Raw genomic sequence first — 18,163 nt, 5'->3', positions numbered from 1 at the left:
TAAAGGTACACACCAGCCTGATATGTGACCTAGGGGGAATGAAAATAAATTTGCTTATAGCAAAAGGATCAAATTGGCAGTTTTAGGAAAAATTGGAGCAGATTTTAAAATGCAAGTTGAAATGCAGCTCCTGAGAGCAGTGCCATCTTTTGGGAAGGTAAAAGATTTGTAACCTGACTTTAACACCTGAAATAGGATATTTATAAGTTGGATCCTCTGATTTCAACCTTTGTGTCTTTCCCATGGGAACATCCCTGACCAGAGCCCTCCCCCAGACCTGGGAGCAGCTGTCCCCCAGCCCAAGCTTGCTCCCAGGCCTCATGCAAGGGGGCTGTGAGGTTTCTCTGTGGGGTGCAGCACTGCACTCTCCTCCTTTGTAGTTCTGTGGTGATTGTATTGCCATCCCCTTGACATCCCTCTTGTGACCCCCCCGTTGTTTCCACCCTGGTGTCTCCTTGCTGTGACCCTGTTGCTGCCTATCACATTCCCTTTTTTATCCCTGCTGCATCCCCATGGCAACCCCATTGTGAGAGTTCTGTAGCCTCATTGCATCCTTCTTGGCTCCCTGCTGTGTGTCCCTTGCAATACCCCCCTTTTACACTCACACGGTGAGGCTGTTTGCGATCCCAACCACTGACTGCAGCCTCGGCAGGGTGAATCATCTTCCCAGGTTAGGGTAACCCTAATCCGGGTGTAACTGGCCACCCCTTGCACCCCTCCCTTAGACCCCCACTAAAGTCACATCACATCCCTCTGTTGCCACTCTGTGTCCCCTCTTGTACCCCCACACTGTCCCCTGGCACCCGTGTTACACCCTATACACCACAGCCCAGCTGCACCCCCTGCTTTAACCTCGCTGAATTCCCATCACAGCTCCCCTGAATCCCCCATTGCATCCCCCTTTCCATCCCTATTGCAATCCCCAAGGAAGCCCCATTACTTCTCCCCTGCCTTCCTTTTGCAGCTTCACTGCATCCCCCCTTGCACATCCTGATGTCCCTCTCCATCCCCGCTTTAGCCATCTTGCAGTCCTTGTCCCCCCCCGTCTCCTTTGTCACGGGCACACCAGCCCTATCCCACCCCGCCTTTCCCGGCGCGGTAACCCCGCTTTGGCCCCCGTTTCACCCCTTTCACCCCAGCCGTGTCCCGCCTTTCGCGGTCCCTCCCGCCCCGCGGAGCCGCATCCCCGCCTCTCGGAGCGCCCCGCGGAGCCGCACGGGGCGGGGGAGGCGCCGCGATCCGCCCGGCGCTGCCATTGCGGCCAGGCTCGGCTCGGCTCGGCTCGGCTCGGCACGGTGAGAGGCGGGCGATGCGGGGCTGGCGGTGGCACTGACGGGACCGGGGGGAAGTGACAGTGACAGGAGCGGGGGCCGGGTGTCCCCGGCCCCAGCTGTGGTATCGCTGGGGGTGGGCAGCTGATCGCGAGCAAAGAGGAAATCCAAGAGAAAAACATTAAAATAGATATTCAAAGATTTCACTAATTTGCCTTTAACTTCCTTCCCCCTCCTCCAACAATTAATCATTTGGTGGCGAGGGGGTTGGAACATGATGATCTTTACGGTCCCTTCCAAAGCAAACCGCTTCATGACTCTAAAGGGCTCCATGGTCCCAGCTGCTGCCGCTCGGAGGATGCTGTCATTTTGCCGGAGGAGGATGCTTTGGGGGGGCCGGGGGGGGGCTGTGTGCTGAGAACAGGGGCCGGGATGTGGCCCTTGGACACCCGTACCCCATCCTTGCCCAGCTCTTTGCTACCCCCTGCCCGGAGCCGGCAGAGTCCGAGCGCCCCCGTGACACCCGATGCGCCGTGCATGCTCTGCTGCGTGCGTGTGCGGCAGGACGGGGATGGCGACGGGCTCCGGAAGGAGGATGGGCACGATGTGAATCGCTAAAGCGGCAGCTGACTGGCAGCACAGCCTGCTTGTGCCATGCTTTGCATCCACCTTGTGCCCAGGCTGGCTGGCAGTGATGCTGATAGCTTGTCCCTGCATATTGCCAGCCTGGGGTGCAGCAGCGGGGTCAGGGACCAGCCCAGACTCTCTGCACAGAGACAAATGGCTCAGAGATGAAGGTTTTGTGAAACACTGCTGCAGAAATAATGATTGCATTGCTGCTATCTATAAATAAATGAAGGTGAAAGGGCACATTTCCCACTCTGGGCTCATTGGAGGCTGGATTAAGATTGAGAGCTGACTGACAGACAGAGGTCTTTCAAATAGCAATAGATATTAAATTACAACTTCTCTGTGATTAGCACCTAAAGGATCCCATAGCAAACTACACCACTGGGGAATCATAGCAGTTGTTATGTCATCGTTTATAGTCAATATTATTTTTCTGGCTGCAGATGATGCAAGGGTGAGGGGGTTTCTAAGGGAAAGGGTTCACGTGCATGTTTTGGGTTTTTGTTTTTACATGGTTAGTGGTGTGAGGCAGGGCTTCTAGGGGGCCCACCTCAGTCATCAAGGTCCCTCTAAGCCCCCTGTTTCTGCAATGGAATCTTAAAAGTGGTTAATGCTTTTTCCTTTTCAGTTCTTAAAATCCTCCAAAAACATATGTTTTTGTGCTGCTTAGCTTTCAGTGATTCAGTGATCAGTGAGGCATGGACTGTGCTAGGTGCAGGTGGGCTGAGCAAAACCCTGGGTGCAGCAGCTGTTATGCACAGCCCAGGACAGCCTTTGTGCCTGAATGTTGGCAGTGATGGCATCCATGTGATTCTTGTTTGTGAAATCCCTGCCTGGCCTTTCTCAGGGCTGCCCAGTGCATCAGCTGCCAGTTTCCTCTTCCAACCCGGGGGCCTTCTGCCTTGGGGTGGGTTTTGTGCTGCTGCTGCCTCTCTTGTGGGGCTTAGAAAAAAATTAAAGATCTGAGCTGCGTTCTTGGGTCTTGCCCAGCCTCCCTGGAGTGATGCACTGAGCTTGAAAGAGGAAAAATACCTTTGTCCCATGGCTTTGGGAGTGTCTTCAACATGTGGTCCTCTGTAGTGACCCACAAACCCCTTCCACCTGTTGGCCCCTCTCTTTGCAGGTGTTGAGATCCTTGCTTGAATCTGACACAGGGGAGGAAGCAGCAAACAAATGGAGATGTGGAGCCACCTCTTAGCATCTGACCTGGGACCACCCCATTAGCTGGGGTGCCTTGTTCTGGGGATTGTCCCAGGTGGGAGGCAGGCTGTGGGGTTAGTGCTTGTTGCCAGCATGGGAACCAGTGCTCCTGGACTGGCATCCCATGCCCTGCCATGTGTTCAGTGTGCTCGGCCTTATCACTGCCTGATCACACATCATTTATCAGAGTTGCCTAATTGATGTTTCCAAGTTAATTTATGAAGTGTGTGGAGATCCTTGTGAGAAGCAGTAGCACCACTTGGGGCCACTTGCTGTGACTCTTGGTCACAGGGCACCGCAGAATGATGGATGAGCTGTGGTATGAAGACTTACGGCTGTTACCAGAAGGCTTGTTTTATTTTTAAACCCACAGCAGCTTAAAAAGCTACCCTCCAGCTGCTGGCAAAGGACTGTGCTGGGGCCTGGGGTGATGGTGCCTGGTCTCAGTGCAGCAGGGAGGGTTAGCATTCCCGGATGGGCAAGGCACCATTGTCACCGTGGGTGCTCCCAGAGCCGGTGAGTGTCTGTGGGTGAGCCAGTGTCCCTGCAGCACTGACGGGTGCAGGGGTGGCTGACAGCAGGTGCTGGGGACTGTGGTGATGGTGGCTGTCCCTGCCTGCACAGCTGAGCCTGCTGACACTCTCCTCCAGCGAGTTAGCCATGGAAATCAGTGATGGTGCTCTAACCAGGCAGAAGGAGGTTCAGAAGCGCCATGGGGCTGCCCGTGCTCCTGTTCCCTCAGGCACCCGCGGCCAGCGGGGCTCGCCGGGTGTGCAGGGCCGGCACTGGGCTCACCTGGGGAGGGTTGGCTGCCATGGCCCTGCCGAAACGCTCCGGCCTGATGGGGACAGCACTGCCCGGGACCTGCGGCCGTGGCAGGGGGAGCTCTCCGGGATTTTCTGCCTTGAAGCAGCCCCCAGCACTGGTGCCGCCTGGCTCCGGTGCACCTGTTGATGGGCCCCCGTGAATGTCACAGCCGGAATCTGCCAGCGAGCTCAGGCCAGCGTTTCGCTGCCTGCCCGGTGATTTCCTGCGGCTGCGCTCCGCTCCAGCCCGTCTCACACAGGGGGAGGGGAGGGGCACGGGCAGCGTTTGGAAAAGCACCTCTAAGACAAAGAGGAAGGGGATGAGCAGCAGCTTAGCTGGCTTTGTTCTAATAGCAGTAATCACCTGGAGGGCGAGCATGAGCCCGCGGCGCTGGGTGCGCGCAGCCCTGCCCGGGCGCTGGGCCCGGCTCTCCCCGCCGCGCTCCCCATGGCCGCTCCTTTGCTCCTGCCTCGAACAAGTGCACCCCGCGGGCCCTATTGTACAAAGGACCGTATTTACATAAACAGGGCAGAGGTTGGTCAGAAGGTGAATATGAGACGTCTTGAAAGGAAGCTGGCGGCTTAAACACCCGAGCTCACCGGGCCGCGGAGCCTGGAGGGAGGAGTGAAAGCAGAGCTGCGATTTTGACCTTGTTCTTTTCCTCTCCTGACAGCGTTTCAGACACCCGCTGCCCACAGCGAGCAGGGCTTGTGCCGAGAGGAGGAGGGGATCTCTGCAAGGTAAGCCGGGCTTTTTAAAGGCTTTCTCCTCGTTTAGCTTTCCAAAAGCGGTGTGGAGATGGAGGCGGAGGTGGCGATCGCAGGGGCTTCCACCATGCCGCGCCTTCTGCTTCCTGCAGCCCTCTCTCGTTACGGGTCACCGAGGGGAACAATGGCGATTTCCGTGCTTAATTTCTGCCCTGTTTTAGTGACATAGCAAAAGGCAGCCAATGCTCTGGGGTGGCTCCCTCACAGCCCTGCTCGCATGGATAACTTTATCGGTTGCATAATAAAATGTTTATCTATGAACAAGCCATGCTGAGAGCAAGGATCTTTTTACAAAGTGTTAATTAAACGAATAACGATGTGTTGTTGCGGCTTGAAGACGGAAATGAGGTTTAGCTTTGTAAAGGAGGTGCCTCGTGGAAATATTTACAGCATTCCTCGAACTTCAGTTATTTTTCACTGTTCCCTGGGGGAAGAGGGCAGATCTGGCTGATGTTCCAGAGGTTCTGGATACTGTTTCTCTGGGTTGTGTGTACCGTGGGGTCCAGTGTGATCCCGTGTGACGGTGTCCGGGGGTGGGACGCTGTGACGGTGGCGATTGTGTGTCTGTTTCGTGGCATCACATACCGCACACACCACCGGGAGTCTTGCAGGAAACTGGAAAAAATCTGACTGTCCTGACACGGGGAAATGTGGAGGTGGTGGTGGGGGGTGAGTGGCTGGTGGGAGAGCAGGCATGCAGGATGTTTCGTTTTACAAATGTGAGACAAAAGCGCAGTGCCGAGGAAAGGGAGAGCCGTGAGTTGGTTAGCAGGGGGAATTAGAGGAGATGTGTGTGTGGCAGCGTTTAATCTCTTAAGGAGAAAAATATATCCCAGCTGCCTGTGGTAGGGAGAGCTCAGGGACAAACATGACATTGTGCAAGAGCTTGCCCTTGCTCCGAGTGTCCTCCACCTGCTGTCCCTGAGGCTTGTCTGGAGGATGCTGGGGAGCAGGGATGGGGAACCTGTTATCCACAGGCAGTGCAAAATGTGGGGCAGAGGTGAGGATGTGGGGGTGGGGATAAATTTGTTTCTGATAAGGGCTGGACACTAAAGAGTGCTCTGCCAAGTTGTTTCCTTCTGTTCCCGAGCCCATTAATAGGCTCTGCTGCCTTGATTAGTTGGTGCCTGTGCAGAGCTGTAATGAGAGCTGGGCTCAACCCATCAGTTCTAGGTCAGTGGTTGTGTGCTGGGGATTTGGGATCAGGCAGGAGGAGAGAGGGGAGACAGAGCTGGGTGCCTGCCTCGAAAAAGAAGCAGAAAAGAAGTGTGGAGCCTGCCTGAAGCTGGCCCTGCCTGCACTCATGGTGGGGGAAAGGCTGCCTGCACCCCTTGGGGGCTGTGCTTGCTGTGTCTGCAAAGGGTCCCAAGGGCCACGCTGTGCCCCGTCACCCCAGACATGTTCATTGCCTGTTTGAGACGTGCTCTCCTGAGAGGATAACATTGCAGTGATTAAATCCATTAAGGAGCCAGAAGAAATAGGTGGGTTTTAAAACTGAAGGAGATGCTGCTGTGCTCCTGAAGGATATCTGCCTGTTGCAGATCTGCTTTCCTCCTCATCTGGCAGCAGAGTTCTTGTTTAGCAATGGTTTGTCATAATTTCTGGTGGTTAACCTCAGAACTTTCCCTAAATGCAGGCAGGTGAGGCTGAGTAGTGAAGAGCAGCATGGACCTGGATATGCTGAACATGTTTGTCATTGCTGGTGGCACCCTGGCTATCCCCATCCTGGCCTTTGTGGCCTCATTCCTCCTCTGGCCCTCGGCGCTGATCCGCATCTACTACTGGTGAGTGTGTGAGCCCCTGCTCTCGGCGTGCTGGGGGAGCCTGCACACGTGGGGCAGGGTGGTGTGGGCAGGGCTGGGTGTTCCTGAGCTCCTCCAGGGCCAGGCCAGCGGTGTGCAGCTTTAAACAAGTCTGGGAGAAGAAAATGGCATTTTCCTATTGCATTTTGCTGTGGAGGCCTGTGTGTGTCCCAGGGGTTTGGCTGTGCCAAGGGGCAGCTGGCCAGGGTAACACTGCAGTGCCAGCTTGCAAGATCTCTCCAAGCCTCTCTGGGTTGCTTTCCCCAAGGACAGCACTGAGCCTGGGAAGAGCACTGCCATTGCAGCATCTCCACCAGCCTGGCAGCTGTGGAGTCTGGCGACCTCCCTCCCAGCCATCAATGTGCCTGTGCTGTGGGTGTCCCTGGGCTCACATGCTCCATCCCAGCTGACAGCCTGCTCACAGACAGGGACTTTTCCCTCATTAGTCATTATGGATGAGGCTTTTCTCTTCCTCTCTTTTTTTCTGGAATGGAGCATCAGAGAAGATGCAGAGATGCTTTTCCTTATCCCCTTGAATTTTGTCCTTTCTGTTACCAGGAGACAAGCACTAAATCCTTCAGTGCTCCTTTGTCCCTGGAAATCAGAGATAAGCCCACTGGCAGCTTTCCTCTCTGGGTTTGTTGCAAGGAAAAGCTGGAGTAACCCCCTTCAGAAGTCAGGGCAGAGTCTCATCCCCAGCATGGAGCAGGCAGGGTGTCAGGCTGCCCTCACGTGCTGCTGCTAGATGGTGGCACCTACAGTCCTACAGTGCAGCTCAGGGGTGCTTCCAAATCCAAGTGACATCCTGTGAGAGGAAGCTGTTTGTCCATTGCAGCACTCGGGTGCAGCAGTGGGATGAAGCCTGTTTCTAAAGGCACTTTAATTAGCAGCCTTTTATTACAGCATCTGAGAGAGGAGGGAGCATGGGATGAAAGCCCCAGTGATGGGATCACCACTCTGCAGAGGAGAGCAGGCAATGTCACAGCCTTCTGCTGCCCCGTGGGTGTCTGGGTGGCACTGGGCTTGGCAGGCAAAGTGGTTTATTCCTTTGGATATGTGAGCAGCTGGTGGATGCCAGGGGGGACCCTGATGGGCTGAGGTTGTGAGGAGGATCCCTGCAAAGCACTGCAGGGTGAGTGTGGTCAGGGTAAGCCTTCAGCAGCCACAGGCAGGGTGGCAGGAGAGGGCAAAGGAGTGCAGGGTCTGTGCCAGGAGCTTGGAGGAGCCAGGCTGGGTGGAAGGTAGAGAATTCCCTGCTGCCTTTGTTCTTCTGGGACTGCAGATAAGGGGCTGAGTGAAAATGCACCATGGGCAGGTTGGTCTGTGTCTGGGTGACGGAGGGAGCATGTGAGCAGGGGTCAGAAGGACTGTCTTCTTTTGAAGGGTGAGGTCCCCTCTTCTCTCTCTTCCAGCATTTCTGGCAGTATGGAATTCTTGCAGGAGTAATTGCAACGCACTGTGTGTCATGGGCACCTCTTTTGTTAGGGACAGTGGATGAGAAGTGTGGGTTTGCTCTTACTTTTCCTTTTCTATTGGTTTCTTTCCAAGTTGGAGTTGTTTGAAGGGTAAAATTGCTGTGTTTCCCCATCAGGAGAGGTGCAGGAAGCATGCCATGCTGCCCTCCTCTTTGCAGCACTGTGCCTGGGAGGTGCCGGGGAAGCTTCTCCCTTCTCCCCTGATTCCCTGCCCCCTCCTTCTCCTCAGGGCCAGTCTGTGTCCTCAGCTGGCACAGTCAGGGGTCACTCTGGGCCCCCTCAGCCACGGCCTCTCTGCTTTCCCTGCTGCTAATGCCTTCCTGCCTGGCAGGATGTCCAGGGCTGCCCCGCTGACCCCGGCCCTGGAACCGCTCTGCCTCTGCTGCCACACGGGTTAATCACTTTAGCTGCTGCCACTAAGTGAGTTAACACCTTGTGAGGGATCAGTTCAGCTTTGCACAGATTATTTTGCCTTCTGCTGAATTGATCCATTAGGATCAGTTGCTAAAAATGTTTATCATCTTGCCCATTGGTAGTTCACACCAGTGCCTTTGAGGCAAGGACTCTTAAGACACTTATTAGGGAGAAATTCACCTCTCCTTGTAGGACCAGCACAGAGCTGAGATGCTGCTTAAGTCCCACTAACCCCCTCGAAAAAGGGATTATGCTAAAAGAGGATTTCACTATGCATAAGCTTTGAGTGGGCAGAGAGGTAGGACAGTCCAGAAGCGTTGGTGACCTTGCTCTTGTGCCTTAAATAAACTCTGATACAGCACATAAAAGCACTTGCCAGTGTTTTGGCCACCAGGAGTAGCCCAGCAGTTGTCCTGGCAAGGGTTGTATGTGAGCACAGGGGAAAGGCAGACCAAGGGGCCCCATTCCCTGCCGTGGGCTGCATGTACACATCATGTGTCCCAAGTGTCACCGATAATCTCTGCCCAGGTCCCTCTGGCCAGCAGTTCTGCTGCATCCTCTGAGCAGGCTGCAAGCATGTGCTGGCAGGACTGTCTGCCTCTGCTTTGGAGGAACAGCCTTGGGGTTAGCCTGCTATCTTCTGGGGTGCTAAACCCAGTATAAGGATGGTCCACTCCAGTCCTTTGTGTGTGTATAAATACATTCCAGAGGCTGTCTAGGCTGGTCCATGGGAATTGGGTTTCTGTGGTGCTCCAGGGTGGCATGGTTGTTTTGGCTGGGAACTCATGTGCTTGTCTGTGGGGTGATATACTCCCATTGATGCAGGACTGTGTCCAAATGACCTTGTGACAGACCCACCTTATCCACCTGGGAGAACTGTCTCCCTTGGCCTGCCCATCCTGTACCCTGCCTTCCCATGTGTGCTGCTCCCTTCTCTTGACTCTCTGTCCGCATACCAGCCTTTGGGCATTTTCTCTTTTACCGTTGTTGTTTTGGCCCATTTCCATTGCTAAATGAGTTATTTAAGGTATTTTTTTAAAGTTCTTAACAGACAGAGTGTCTCTACAAACCATCTGCAGTGCAGCCAGCAGCCAGTTCTACACCTGTCCAGGGAACACATGCCCAAGGTTAATCCCAGTAGTCCCATTATGGCACCAGTGAGAGCCCAGCCTAACTGGTCTTAATAAGCCAAAAAAATCCATGGCTGCCTTCAGACTCGTCAGCTGCCTTCTGTCATGGCTGGGCCCTGGTCTTGTCTTCCTCAGTGTTGTTTTCTCCCTGTTTGCAGGTACTGGCGCCGAGCCCTGGGCATGCAGGTCAGATACGCAACCTACGATGATTATCAGTTCTGTTATTCCTACAGAGGAAGGCCTGGGTACCGACCATCCATCCTGATGTTACATGGCTTCTCTGCCCACAAGGACATGTGGCTCTCCATAGTCAAGGTGGGATTCTGTTTCTGTCATGTTGCTCCTTAGTGAGAGTTGATGGTGCTGGGCTTGGGGGCAGTGTGGGGAGCCCAGTGATTGCATGCATGGGATGGGGTGGCTGCTGTAACATGCTGGGAACACACTGCTTAGCTCCATGCCCATTGCTTGCTGCCTCCCTTCACCCTATAACGTGCAGGGCTGCAGGGGAAGAGCAGGAAGAGCAGCACACACCTGCTGCCCCCATGGGAGGCAAGTCTTGGCCGTGCTCTCGCATCCTTGGTGCACGAGCAACCAGGGCTGCCATGGGGAGAGTGACCCCCTCTGCTCCCACCTGGGCTCCCCATTTGCCATCCCTGGGCTTTCCAGCAGTTTCCCTGCGCTGTAACCAGCCCTGGTTTGTTTCTTCAGTTCCTGCCAAAGAACCTGCACTTGGTATGTGTGGACATGCCTGGGCACGAGGGTACGACCCGCTCGGACTTGGATGATTACTCCATTAGTGGGCAAGCTAAGAGAATACACCAGGTAAAGCTCCAGCATCACATCACTCTGCAGAGTGATGTGGGGCCGTGAGGGATGTGGGGACATGAGGGACGTGGGGACGTGAGGGTTGCAGAACCCCCTGAATCTGCCTTGTGTGGCCTCACTCTCTCCCTTCCCAGGCAGCCAGAGCCACCAGCCTCAAGCTTTTGAGTTGAATTTCTCTAATGACCTGACCCCATGCTGCTGTTTCCTCTCTCCTAACAATGCTCCTTCTGCTCCCTGCCAGTTCGTGGAGTGCATCAAGCTGAACAGAAAGCCCTTTCATCTGGTTGGCACTTCCATGGGGGGAAATGTTGCTGGTGTCTATGCTGCTCAGTACCCAGAAGATATTTGCAGCCTGACCCTCATCTGTCCTGCAGGTGGGCAAGGCAGGGGAGGGAGACAGAGAGAGGGCAAGCAGAAGCCAGTGCAAAAGCTCAGGGCAGAGCTGGATGCAGCATAGATGTGTAGTGCAAAGCATTTATAAATAATTTTTATTTACATACTGGAAATTTCTGGCAAGGCACAAGAGAAAATCACAGCTTTGTGCTGACTACTCTTCTCCAGGGGTTTGGTGTTTGCCCCACTGTGCTTTGGTTAGAGTTAGGACTAGGGAAAATGGGACAAGTATGTCTTTTCCCTTGGGATGGCAGGCATTTTACATGGCATGTCTGCAGCCTCTCAGTTCAGGAGCAGGATTCAAGACTGCAGCAGGAATGGCCTCCCCATTCTGGCCTCCTGAAAGCCCTGGTGTGCTGAAGGCCTGAGGCTTTGGGAGCTGGGGAGTTCTGGCCTCCCACCTTTGGGTGCCTGCAGTGGGAAGAGCACTTGAGGGCTGGGTCAGCAGGGTGTCCCCTCCATCCCCTCCATCCCCTCCATCCTGGACAGGGGGCTCAGGGGAGCCTGGGCATTATATGCTGCAGGAGGCATAGCAGGCAGAGAGCTTCTCTGCCAGGGAGGCTTTGCTGCATCCCAGTTGTCATAGCAGCTCCTTTCCCTCCCACACAAGGAAAGCAGCTTCCAAATAAGCACTAAGGAATGAAATAAAGCAAATAGTTACCTAGCTACCAAGCTCTGGGGGCGTTGGGTTCCCACTCCCCTCTGGGACAAGTGTTGACTGCCTCTCTGGCTGTTTCTGGGTGTGAAACCTCTGTGTGGGGGATGCAGAAAGGTTTAGGATTAAATTGCTGGGGAATTTTTCTTCAGTGGTGCATGCAGATGGGGGTGCTGAAATTTTCTGTCCAGCCCTGTGCATTGGCAGCCTGGGCACTGGTGTTTGCATGTGATGAGCACATAAAAATAATCACTATAGCTTTGCTGAAATAGTCATGCATGTCTGCACCTCGTGCTGTGCCAGCCTGTGGGGGTGCTGAGCCCTGGAGCAGGAGGGAGGCTGGGTACCTCTGGGTGCATTTTGAAGTGGTTGTATGTACAGATGTTTTCTTCCCCTCTTTTTATAATTTTTTTTTTTAAACAGTAAGCAGGCAGGAAGCCAGAGGCAGGGATGAGGGAGGTCAGCACAAGAATGCTTTTTTGTTTGGACTGTTTTGGGGGGGATCTCATCTGCATTTCACCCCTTGTCATTTCCCCCAGGCCTGCCAAGTACCACTGACAGCAAGTTCATCAAGCAGCTGCGGGAGCTGCAGGAGTCCAAGCGCATTGACAGGATCCCTCTGATCCCCTCCACCCCTGAGGAGATGGCAGACATGCTGAAGCTGTGCTCCTACGTTCGCTTCAAGGTGCCACAGCAGGTGAGGAGCCAGCACTGCTTGTGGAGGTGGGAAAGGGGAACCTACAGGTGGTGAGAAGGTTTTGCTTCTCCCTGAGCCTATGTGGTGGCAACTGAGGCAGTGCTGGGAGTAGAGCCAGAGCTGCCAGCGCTGCCATCACCCAGGTGAGGCACACCCAGCCCCACTCCCTGCATTTTTCCAGCACTTTCCCTTCAAACCCTCTTTTCCAAGCTCCCTCTGGCAGTCCCTGCTGGAATTCCTCCTCCTGTGAAGTTTTTGGCAGCAGGCTGGGATGTAGAAGGGTTTTTTAGTAAAATGGCTGGTGGGAAGCATTAAATAACTAAGGCAGCTGTTGTCTGATGTAGAGGGAGATTGTTCTCTGCTTTTTAAGTAAAAGTAATGGAAATGTTAATTGTGTCATTGTCAAGGAGAGGAACTTGGTGAGGGGCTGGCTATTAAACTAGTTTTCCTTAGGAAGTCTGGAGTGAGTAGATTGGAGAGTAAGAAAAAAATGTAAGGTAGTGCCAAGACCTTTTGTGTTTTTGCCAAAAGAGTACAAGAAGGAAGAAAAGTGCAGTCATGGCTGAGGTGGCTGCTGGCCAGGGCCAGAAATTGGGTCTGCATCATAAAAGACAATATTCCTTGTTGCTGAAATATACGTTGTTTAAGCGTGGTTTCAACAGCCCCACATGCTTAGGAAGAAGCTCACACTGGGGCCAGACTTGCTGGGGAGACAAGGCTGCTCTTGAGTGCCCTTGGGCAGGCTCAGCCCTGTGCAGGGCTGCTCCCCTCCAGCAGCTCTCCTCTGTCTCCCTGCAGATCCTCCAGGGCCTCGTCGACGTTCGCATCCCACACAATGAATTCTACAGGAAGCGTAAGTGCACGGAGGCAGCCTCCTCACCGGGCTTTCCTGCAGCACCCCCGGGGCCTGGGGCCCTGCTGCTGCCAGCCCCCGGCTCCCCAGCACATGGGTGTGCCCCAGCATCCCTGGGCTGTGTGGCTGAGGGTGGGAGGGGGCAGTGTCATTAACAGATTTGGGGACACACCTGGGTCACTGGTAGCAATGCACTGCCACCCCCACTGGTGACAGGGCTGTTGCTTCACCGTCGCCCTTCCATCTGTGTAACAAATACCTATGAGGAGATTGTTTGCAGCTGGGCTTGGTGGCAGGGCAAGGACAGCCCATCTTCTCTGCATGGGTTTCCCAGTGAGGGGACACTAGCAGGACCACTTGGGCCCCTTTGAGACAGGAAGGCCAAACATCTCCCTGTAGGACTGACTCTCCTCTTGCCCCACTAGTGTTTTTAGAAATCGTGGATGAAAAGTCCAGGCACTCCCTCCATGAGAACATGAGCAAGATCAAAGCACCGACACAGGTCATCTGGGGAAAGCAGGACCAGGTAGGCAGCCCCCTGCACGTCCCCCACAGACCCGTCTCCATCTCTGCCTGTGCCCACCCACGGGGCACGGTGGGGGCTGTGCTGCTCTGCAGGGAGCTGGCACTTGTGTCGGTCCCCAGTGGGTTTAGAAAGGGGCTCAGCAGGGTGATGGGCAGAAAGATGACAGCCAGCTTTCCAGAGGGAGGAGAGGGCACTGCCAGGGGGGCAGGTGGGGGGTAGGTGCCAGCACTGAAGCAGGCAAGGGCTGGGAAGAAGAATAAAGTGTCAGTGAAGAGAGTTGTCCTGGCAACTGGGAAGAGATGTGCTGTTTGTGGGCAGGCTTTGACTCTTAGGGTTTGTTTCAGAGGAAGGAGTGGGAGGGAAGATGTGGGAGGAAGCAGGCTGCAGGCATGCAGAGGGCTCTACAAATGCAAAGATGCAAGTGTTTGCTTGCAGTGATACCTTTGCACTGAGACAGCAGCTGAAAAGCACACGAGAGAGCTGCCTGCTGCATGCTGAGACTGGCACTTGCAGCCTCCCTGCCCTGTCCCCAGGCATCACACAGACTGTGCCTGCATCCCTGCTCCACATCTGGAGCATGCAGAATCAACATCTCTGGATGTGTTTGAAACAAGACTGGACATGGCACTTGGTGCAATAGTCCAGTTGAGGTGTTAGGGCATAGGTTGGACTCGATGATCTTAGGGCTCTCTTCCAACCTCATCATTCTCCGATTCTGTGATCTCAGCTGGACCCAGCAGGGTTTCTGCAGCAAACCCTCTCTGTGGCCGTGGCAGTGACTGCTTTTCCCCTGCCGTGCAGGTGCTGGATGTTTCTGGTGCCAGTGTCCTGGCAGGGGCCATCCCAGACTGCCACGTGTACATCCTGGAGAACTGCGGCCACTCGGTGGTGGTGGAGCGGCCCCGCAAGACGGCCAACCTCATCCTGGAGTTCCTGGCACTGCTGCACAGCATAGACAACAACAAGAAGCAGGCCTGAGCGTGGCAGGGAGCCACGTGCCCACGCCAGGTTCACTTGTAAAGTACTGCAGCTTTGATACGTTCTCAGGGATCTTGTACGAATCGGGGTCCATGTGCCAAAGTCCCTGAGGAAGGCAGAATCACTGATCCCCAAACCTATAGCACCACTGGCACAGCAACCTGGGCTCATTGAGCAACCTCCATAGATGCAGGAACAGAAGCAGAGTATCTCCCTTTTCTACTTAGAGGTAAGGTAGAAATGAGCTGAAATCACCCAGTGCTCATCACACAGCCACCCATCTTACCTGGGTTACCAGCACGTAGTTGTTCATGACATTTTCCTAAACTAGATATGAAGTGTAGGAAGATATCTGGAATCCTGGACTGAGACTGAGACTTAACAATATTTTTACTACTTAGAGTCCATCGTGTTGCATGCTGCTGTGCTGTAAGAGAACCCCCAAGTGCTCCAGGCGTCTGCTTGAGTGCCCTTTGTGTAGCTCCTGATCTCATGATTTATCCAGAAAACAACAGAAAACTTCATGTGTGGAAGTCCAATGACTGTATGTGCAAAAATGTTTACACTCTGAGTGGGTTTTTCTAAATCTCTGAATAGCTCCTGTGTATTTGTAATGCCTTAACGTTGCCCAGGGCGTGGTGTCTGTGCACAGCCCACCTTGCCCAGGGCTGGTTCTACCTGAGGGTGGGCACAGCCAGTGACCACGGGGTGCAGGCAGCAGCTGTGGCACTGCTGTGGGGCTGGGGCACTGGGAGCTGCCCTGAGCCCGAGTCAGCAATAAACCCATGGCCAGGGTGGGATCCAGTCCCCCCAGGGTGAACTCTTGTCTCAGCTCCTCTATCACACCGTGCTGCTGAACACCTGGATGTAAATAACGACTTTCTTAATGAATTCTGTGAATTCTGCAAAAGCCAATGCCACTGGAACGGGCTGAGGGGTGGGAGGGGGCTGTGTGTGCCCAGCACAGGGGATGGTGAGGAGGGGTCAGCTCGCCCATGACGTGCTGGGCTGTGGTGGGGAAAGGTACAGTGTGCTTCTGCAGCCTCTCCGTGAGCACAGCTCCTGAGCAAGGGAAGCTGTGGGTGGGAACAGGCAATACAGGCAAGCTGCACTTTACAGGCTGCAAGGTGATGTTCAGGGATGATCCAGGTCCCTCACTGCCTGTCCCAGGGACAGAGCTCTGGTCAGGGTCTCAGGCAGGCCCAGGGGTGCTGGAGGGCAAGGCAGTGTGTGGTGGCCTCAAAGGCAGAGCAGCAGGTGGCTGTCACCCCTCAGTCACCCCAGCCCTCCTCAGGGGTGATGGGGGGTGCTGTTAGTGTCCCCCCACTGACAGCTTCCTGAGGTACCCGGATCTGTACATACATCTGAAACTCCCTGTCAGCTTCTTGGCTCTTTTTAAGAGAAGAAACATTGTTCTTTTAGAAAAAAAATAGAAATTTTGCTGTTAATTGCTTGGTATTGTTTCTACTACAGGAGTTGGTTTAAAGAACAAAATTGCTGGTAGTTTTATGTGGTAAAAGCCAGAAAAACTTGTTCGGTATCTATATGGTTTCTCATGCCACAGATTGCTGTATGCAAAGGATTTATATGGCTATTAAAATCTAGTGATTTAAGGAGTCCATGGTGCAATGACTACTTTTTTCCTTTGAAGAAGAAGGTGGCTGTGGTGTGGGATGACACAGGGATCTTGCTCTGCTGCTTCTTTCCTCCCCACATTTCTGGGAGATGCAGGTTTTGGCTCAAGGAATATTTTGTAATGGAAAGAGAGATGTTGAAGACACAGAAGGCTCAAGTCTCATTTCTTCAATGACAACACACTTTCCTTTTTTCCATATTATTAGGAGAAGGTGGCACCAAAGCTTCAAGAAGAAAATAAAACCTCAAGGGGCAAGGGAATTGTGTTTTAAGCACCAAGATTCCTCTTAAAACCCTTGCAAGCATGTTAAATACCAATTTCATCTATTATTGCAAGTCTTACTGAACCCATACACTGTGCTAGGAATAGCATTGCATCAATTTGCAGGCAAAAGTATTTGCATTTCTCCTTTTCCCAGGAGGCTTTTGAGGCTCAGCAGCTGCATTGTTTGCCAGAGGAGCTGCAGGGAGGGCTGAGGAGCATCTTCCTGGCTGTGCCCTGCCACTGCTCCACTGCTGCAGTGATGCATGCACCAAGGTGACCCTAATAATGATCACAGAGGGGGCTTCTCCCCCACAGGTAGGGGCTGAGGTTGGGGTGGCTCAGGGCACCTGCATCATGTTTTGCAGTAGTTGAGCAATAAAAACCCTCAGGTCTATATTGGAGGGGGCCCAGACTGGCCCCAGCGCAGCTGAGCCCACTGGAGAGGCAGGGATGCAAACTGCCTGCACCTGCAAGCACCCCTGGTGCTGCTCCCATCAGCCCTCCCTTCCTGCTGGGAGCCAGGAAAGCCCCAAACAGGGCTCACTCCCCTGGATCTGGCTGCTGTCCCCCTGGCTCTGAGCTCCCAGGGAGCCCTCGTCACCAGCAGGTACAGGGCTGGGCTGGGGCTGGGCAGGGGCTTGGGCTGCTCCTGGTGGGTGTTTGTGTCTTGAGGCTTTGTCTGCTCCTGGTGGGTTTTTGTGTTTTGAGGGCAGAATTCATGGAACTATAAGGAAACTACTGGATCCCAGTTGTGGCAAGCCCAGGTACTGGAACCTGCGCATGGCCTGAGCATCCTGGTGTGGTAGGAGGGAGGAGGTGTCCTTTTGGTGTGCTGTCCCATGGATGAGGATTGCTTTCCTTGGGGCCATGTGGCTGGACTGGGTCTGCCCTGGGGCTGGGCTGGGTCAGGAGGCTCATGGAGGTTCACACAAAACTGAGTGAGAAGTAGGCCCTTGGTTGTAGTGGGTCTTGAGAAGGCTGTTGCACTGTATTCTGAAAAGAGGCTCCAAAATACAACAGGGCTGGCTTGAAATAAATCTGATACTGCCTCTGAGCAAGCTGAGCACCCAAGTCTGTGGTGGTACCTGCTCCTGGAGTGTCACTGGAGCAGGAGGGACAGAGCTGCTGGCAGCTAAGCACCTGGGTACTTGGTGTGTGCCCAGCTGATGCTGAAAGGGAAAATGTGGTGGCCTGGAAACATGGACTTTCAGGGAACCCTGGGCTGAGTCCTGTTCCACTCAGCTGCAGACAGACGCTTGTCTGCAGCGGAAAAGTGTCTTTCTTCCCTTTTATCCCCCAGTAAAGGAGATTAATTAACATTTGCTGCCTTGTGAGAGGGTTTCCCCAGCTCATTCTGCACAGAGGACCCTCTGAAGGGCAGAGTGGTGCTCAGGGGTGGTGCTCAGGGGGTCTGGCACTATGGCTTGGCTGCTGCTGTGGGTGTTCCCCACTCTGGCAGGCCCCACTCAGCTGAACCTTCCCCTGACCCAGTGTGTGTCACAGTCCTCTTAGACACACTGCTTTTCCAATGGAAGCCTGGGAAAAATATGGGAGTGTTGAGATGGAAGTGATCATCTCCAGGGCTGAGAGTGCCCTGGGGCACGGCTCCCCTCACCCCCTGTACAGGGGGCACTGCAAACCCCTGTCCCTGCAGGGGCACCTGTTCCCTGTGCTGCCGGTGGCTGCCTTGTCACATGTCGGGGGTCCCCTGCCAGGACCCTCCAGCTGGGACTTGCGCCCAATACAAGAAAAAGCGCACAGGATCTGGCAGGGGGTTCGGGTTTGGTTGTTTTTCCTGCTGGGAGGCAGTTTTCCGAGCAGGAGCCTCTTGGGGGCGGTT

General features: G+C 54.2%; 1 protein-coding gene across 2 annotated transcripts; it reads left to right on the top strand.

Annotated features, from left to right (window-relative positions):
* Positions 1-1,263: 1,263 nt before the first annotated feature.
* Positions 1,264-16,039, top strand: ABHD6 (abhydrolase domain containing 6, acylglycerol lipase). Of its 2 annotated transcripts, none has more exons than XM_058032238.1 (10): positions 1,264-1,295; positions 4,582-4,648; positions 6,312-6,459; positions 9,655-9,811; positions 10,205-10,318; positions 10,563-10,695; positions 11,909-12,066; positions 12,865-12,919; positions 13,345-13,445; positions 14,247-16,039. In XM_058032238.1, the coding sequence occupies exons 3-10, from the start codon at positions 6,341-6,343 to the stop codon at positions 14,421-14,423; spliced, it is 1,014 nt and encodes a 337-aa protein (XP_057888221.1). In that variant the 5' UTR covers positions 1,264-1,295; positions 4,582-4,648; positions 6,312-6,340; the 3' UTR covers positions 14,424-16,039. The 2 variants fall into 2 exon arrangements, with proteins under 2 accessions (XP_057888221.1, XP_057888222.1); XM_058032239.1 differs by lacking the exon at positions 1,264-1,295 and adding an exon at positions 4,351-4,454.
* The last annotated feature ends 2,124 nt before the right edge of the window (positions 16,040-18,163 follow it).

Source organism: Melospiza georgiana, chromosome 11 (genome assembly GCF_028018845.1).
Source record: "Melospiza georgiana isolate bMelGeo1 chromosome 11, bMelGeo1.pri, whole genome shotgun sequence".
NCBI lineage: Eukaryota > Metazoa > Chordata > Aves > Passeriformes > Passerellidae > Melospiza > Melospiza georgiana.
Note: the sequence above shows the minus strand (reverse complement) of the source record. Positions and strands in the feature narration are given on the sequence as shown.

Excerpts from the sequence above, each read along its gene's own strand:
- ABHD6 (XM_058032238.1), top strand. The coding sequence starts at position 6,341 with ATGGACCTGGATATGCTGAACATGTTTGTCATTGCTGGTGGCACCCTG. Across the intron at positions 9,812-10,204 it reads TGTGGCTCTCCATAGTCAAG|TTCCTGCCAAAGAACCTGCA; the intron begins GTGGGATTCTGT and ends TTGTTTCTTCAG. Across the intron at positions 12,067-12,864 it reads GCTTCAAGGTGCCACAGCAG|ATCCTCCAGGGCCTCGTCGA; the intron begins GTGAGGAGCCAG and ends GTCTCCCTGCAG.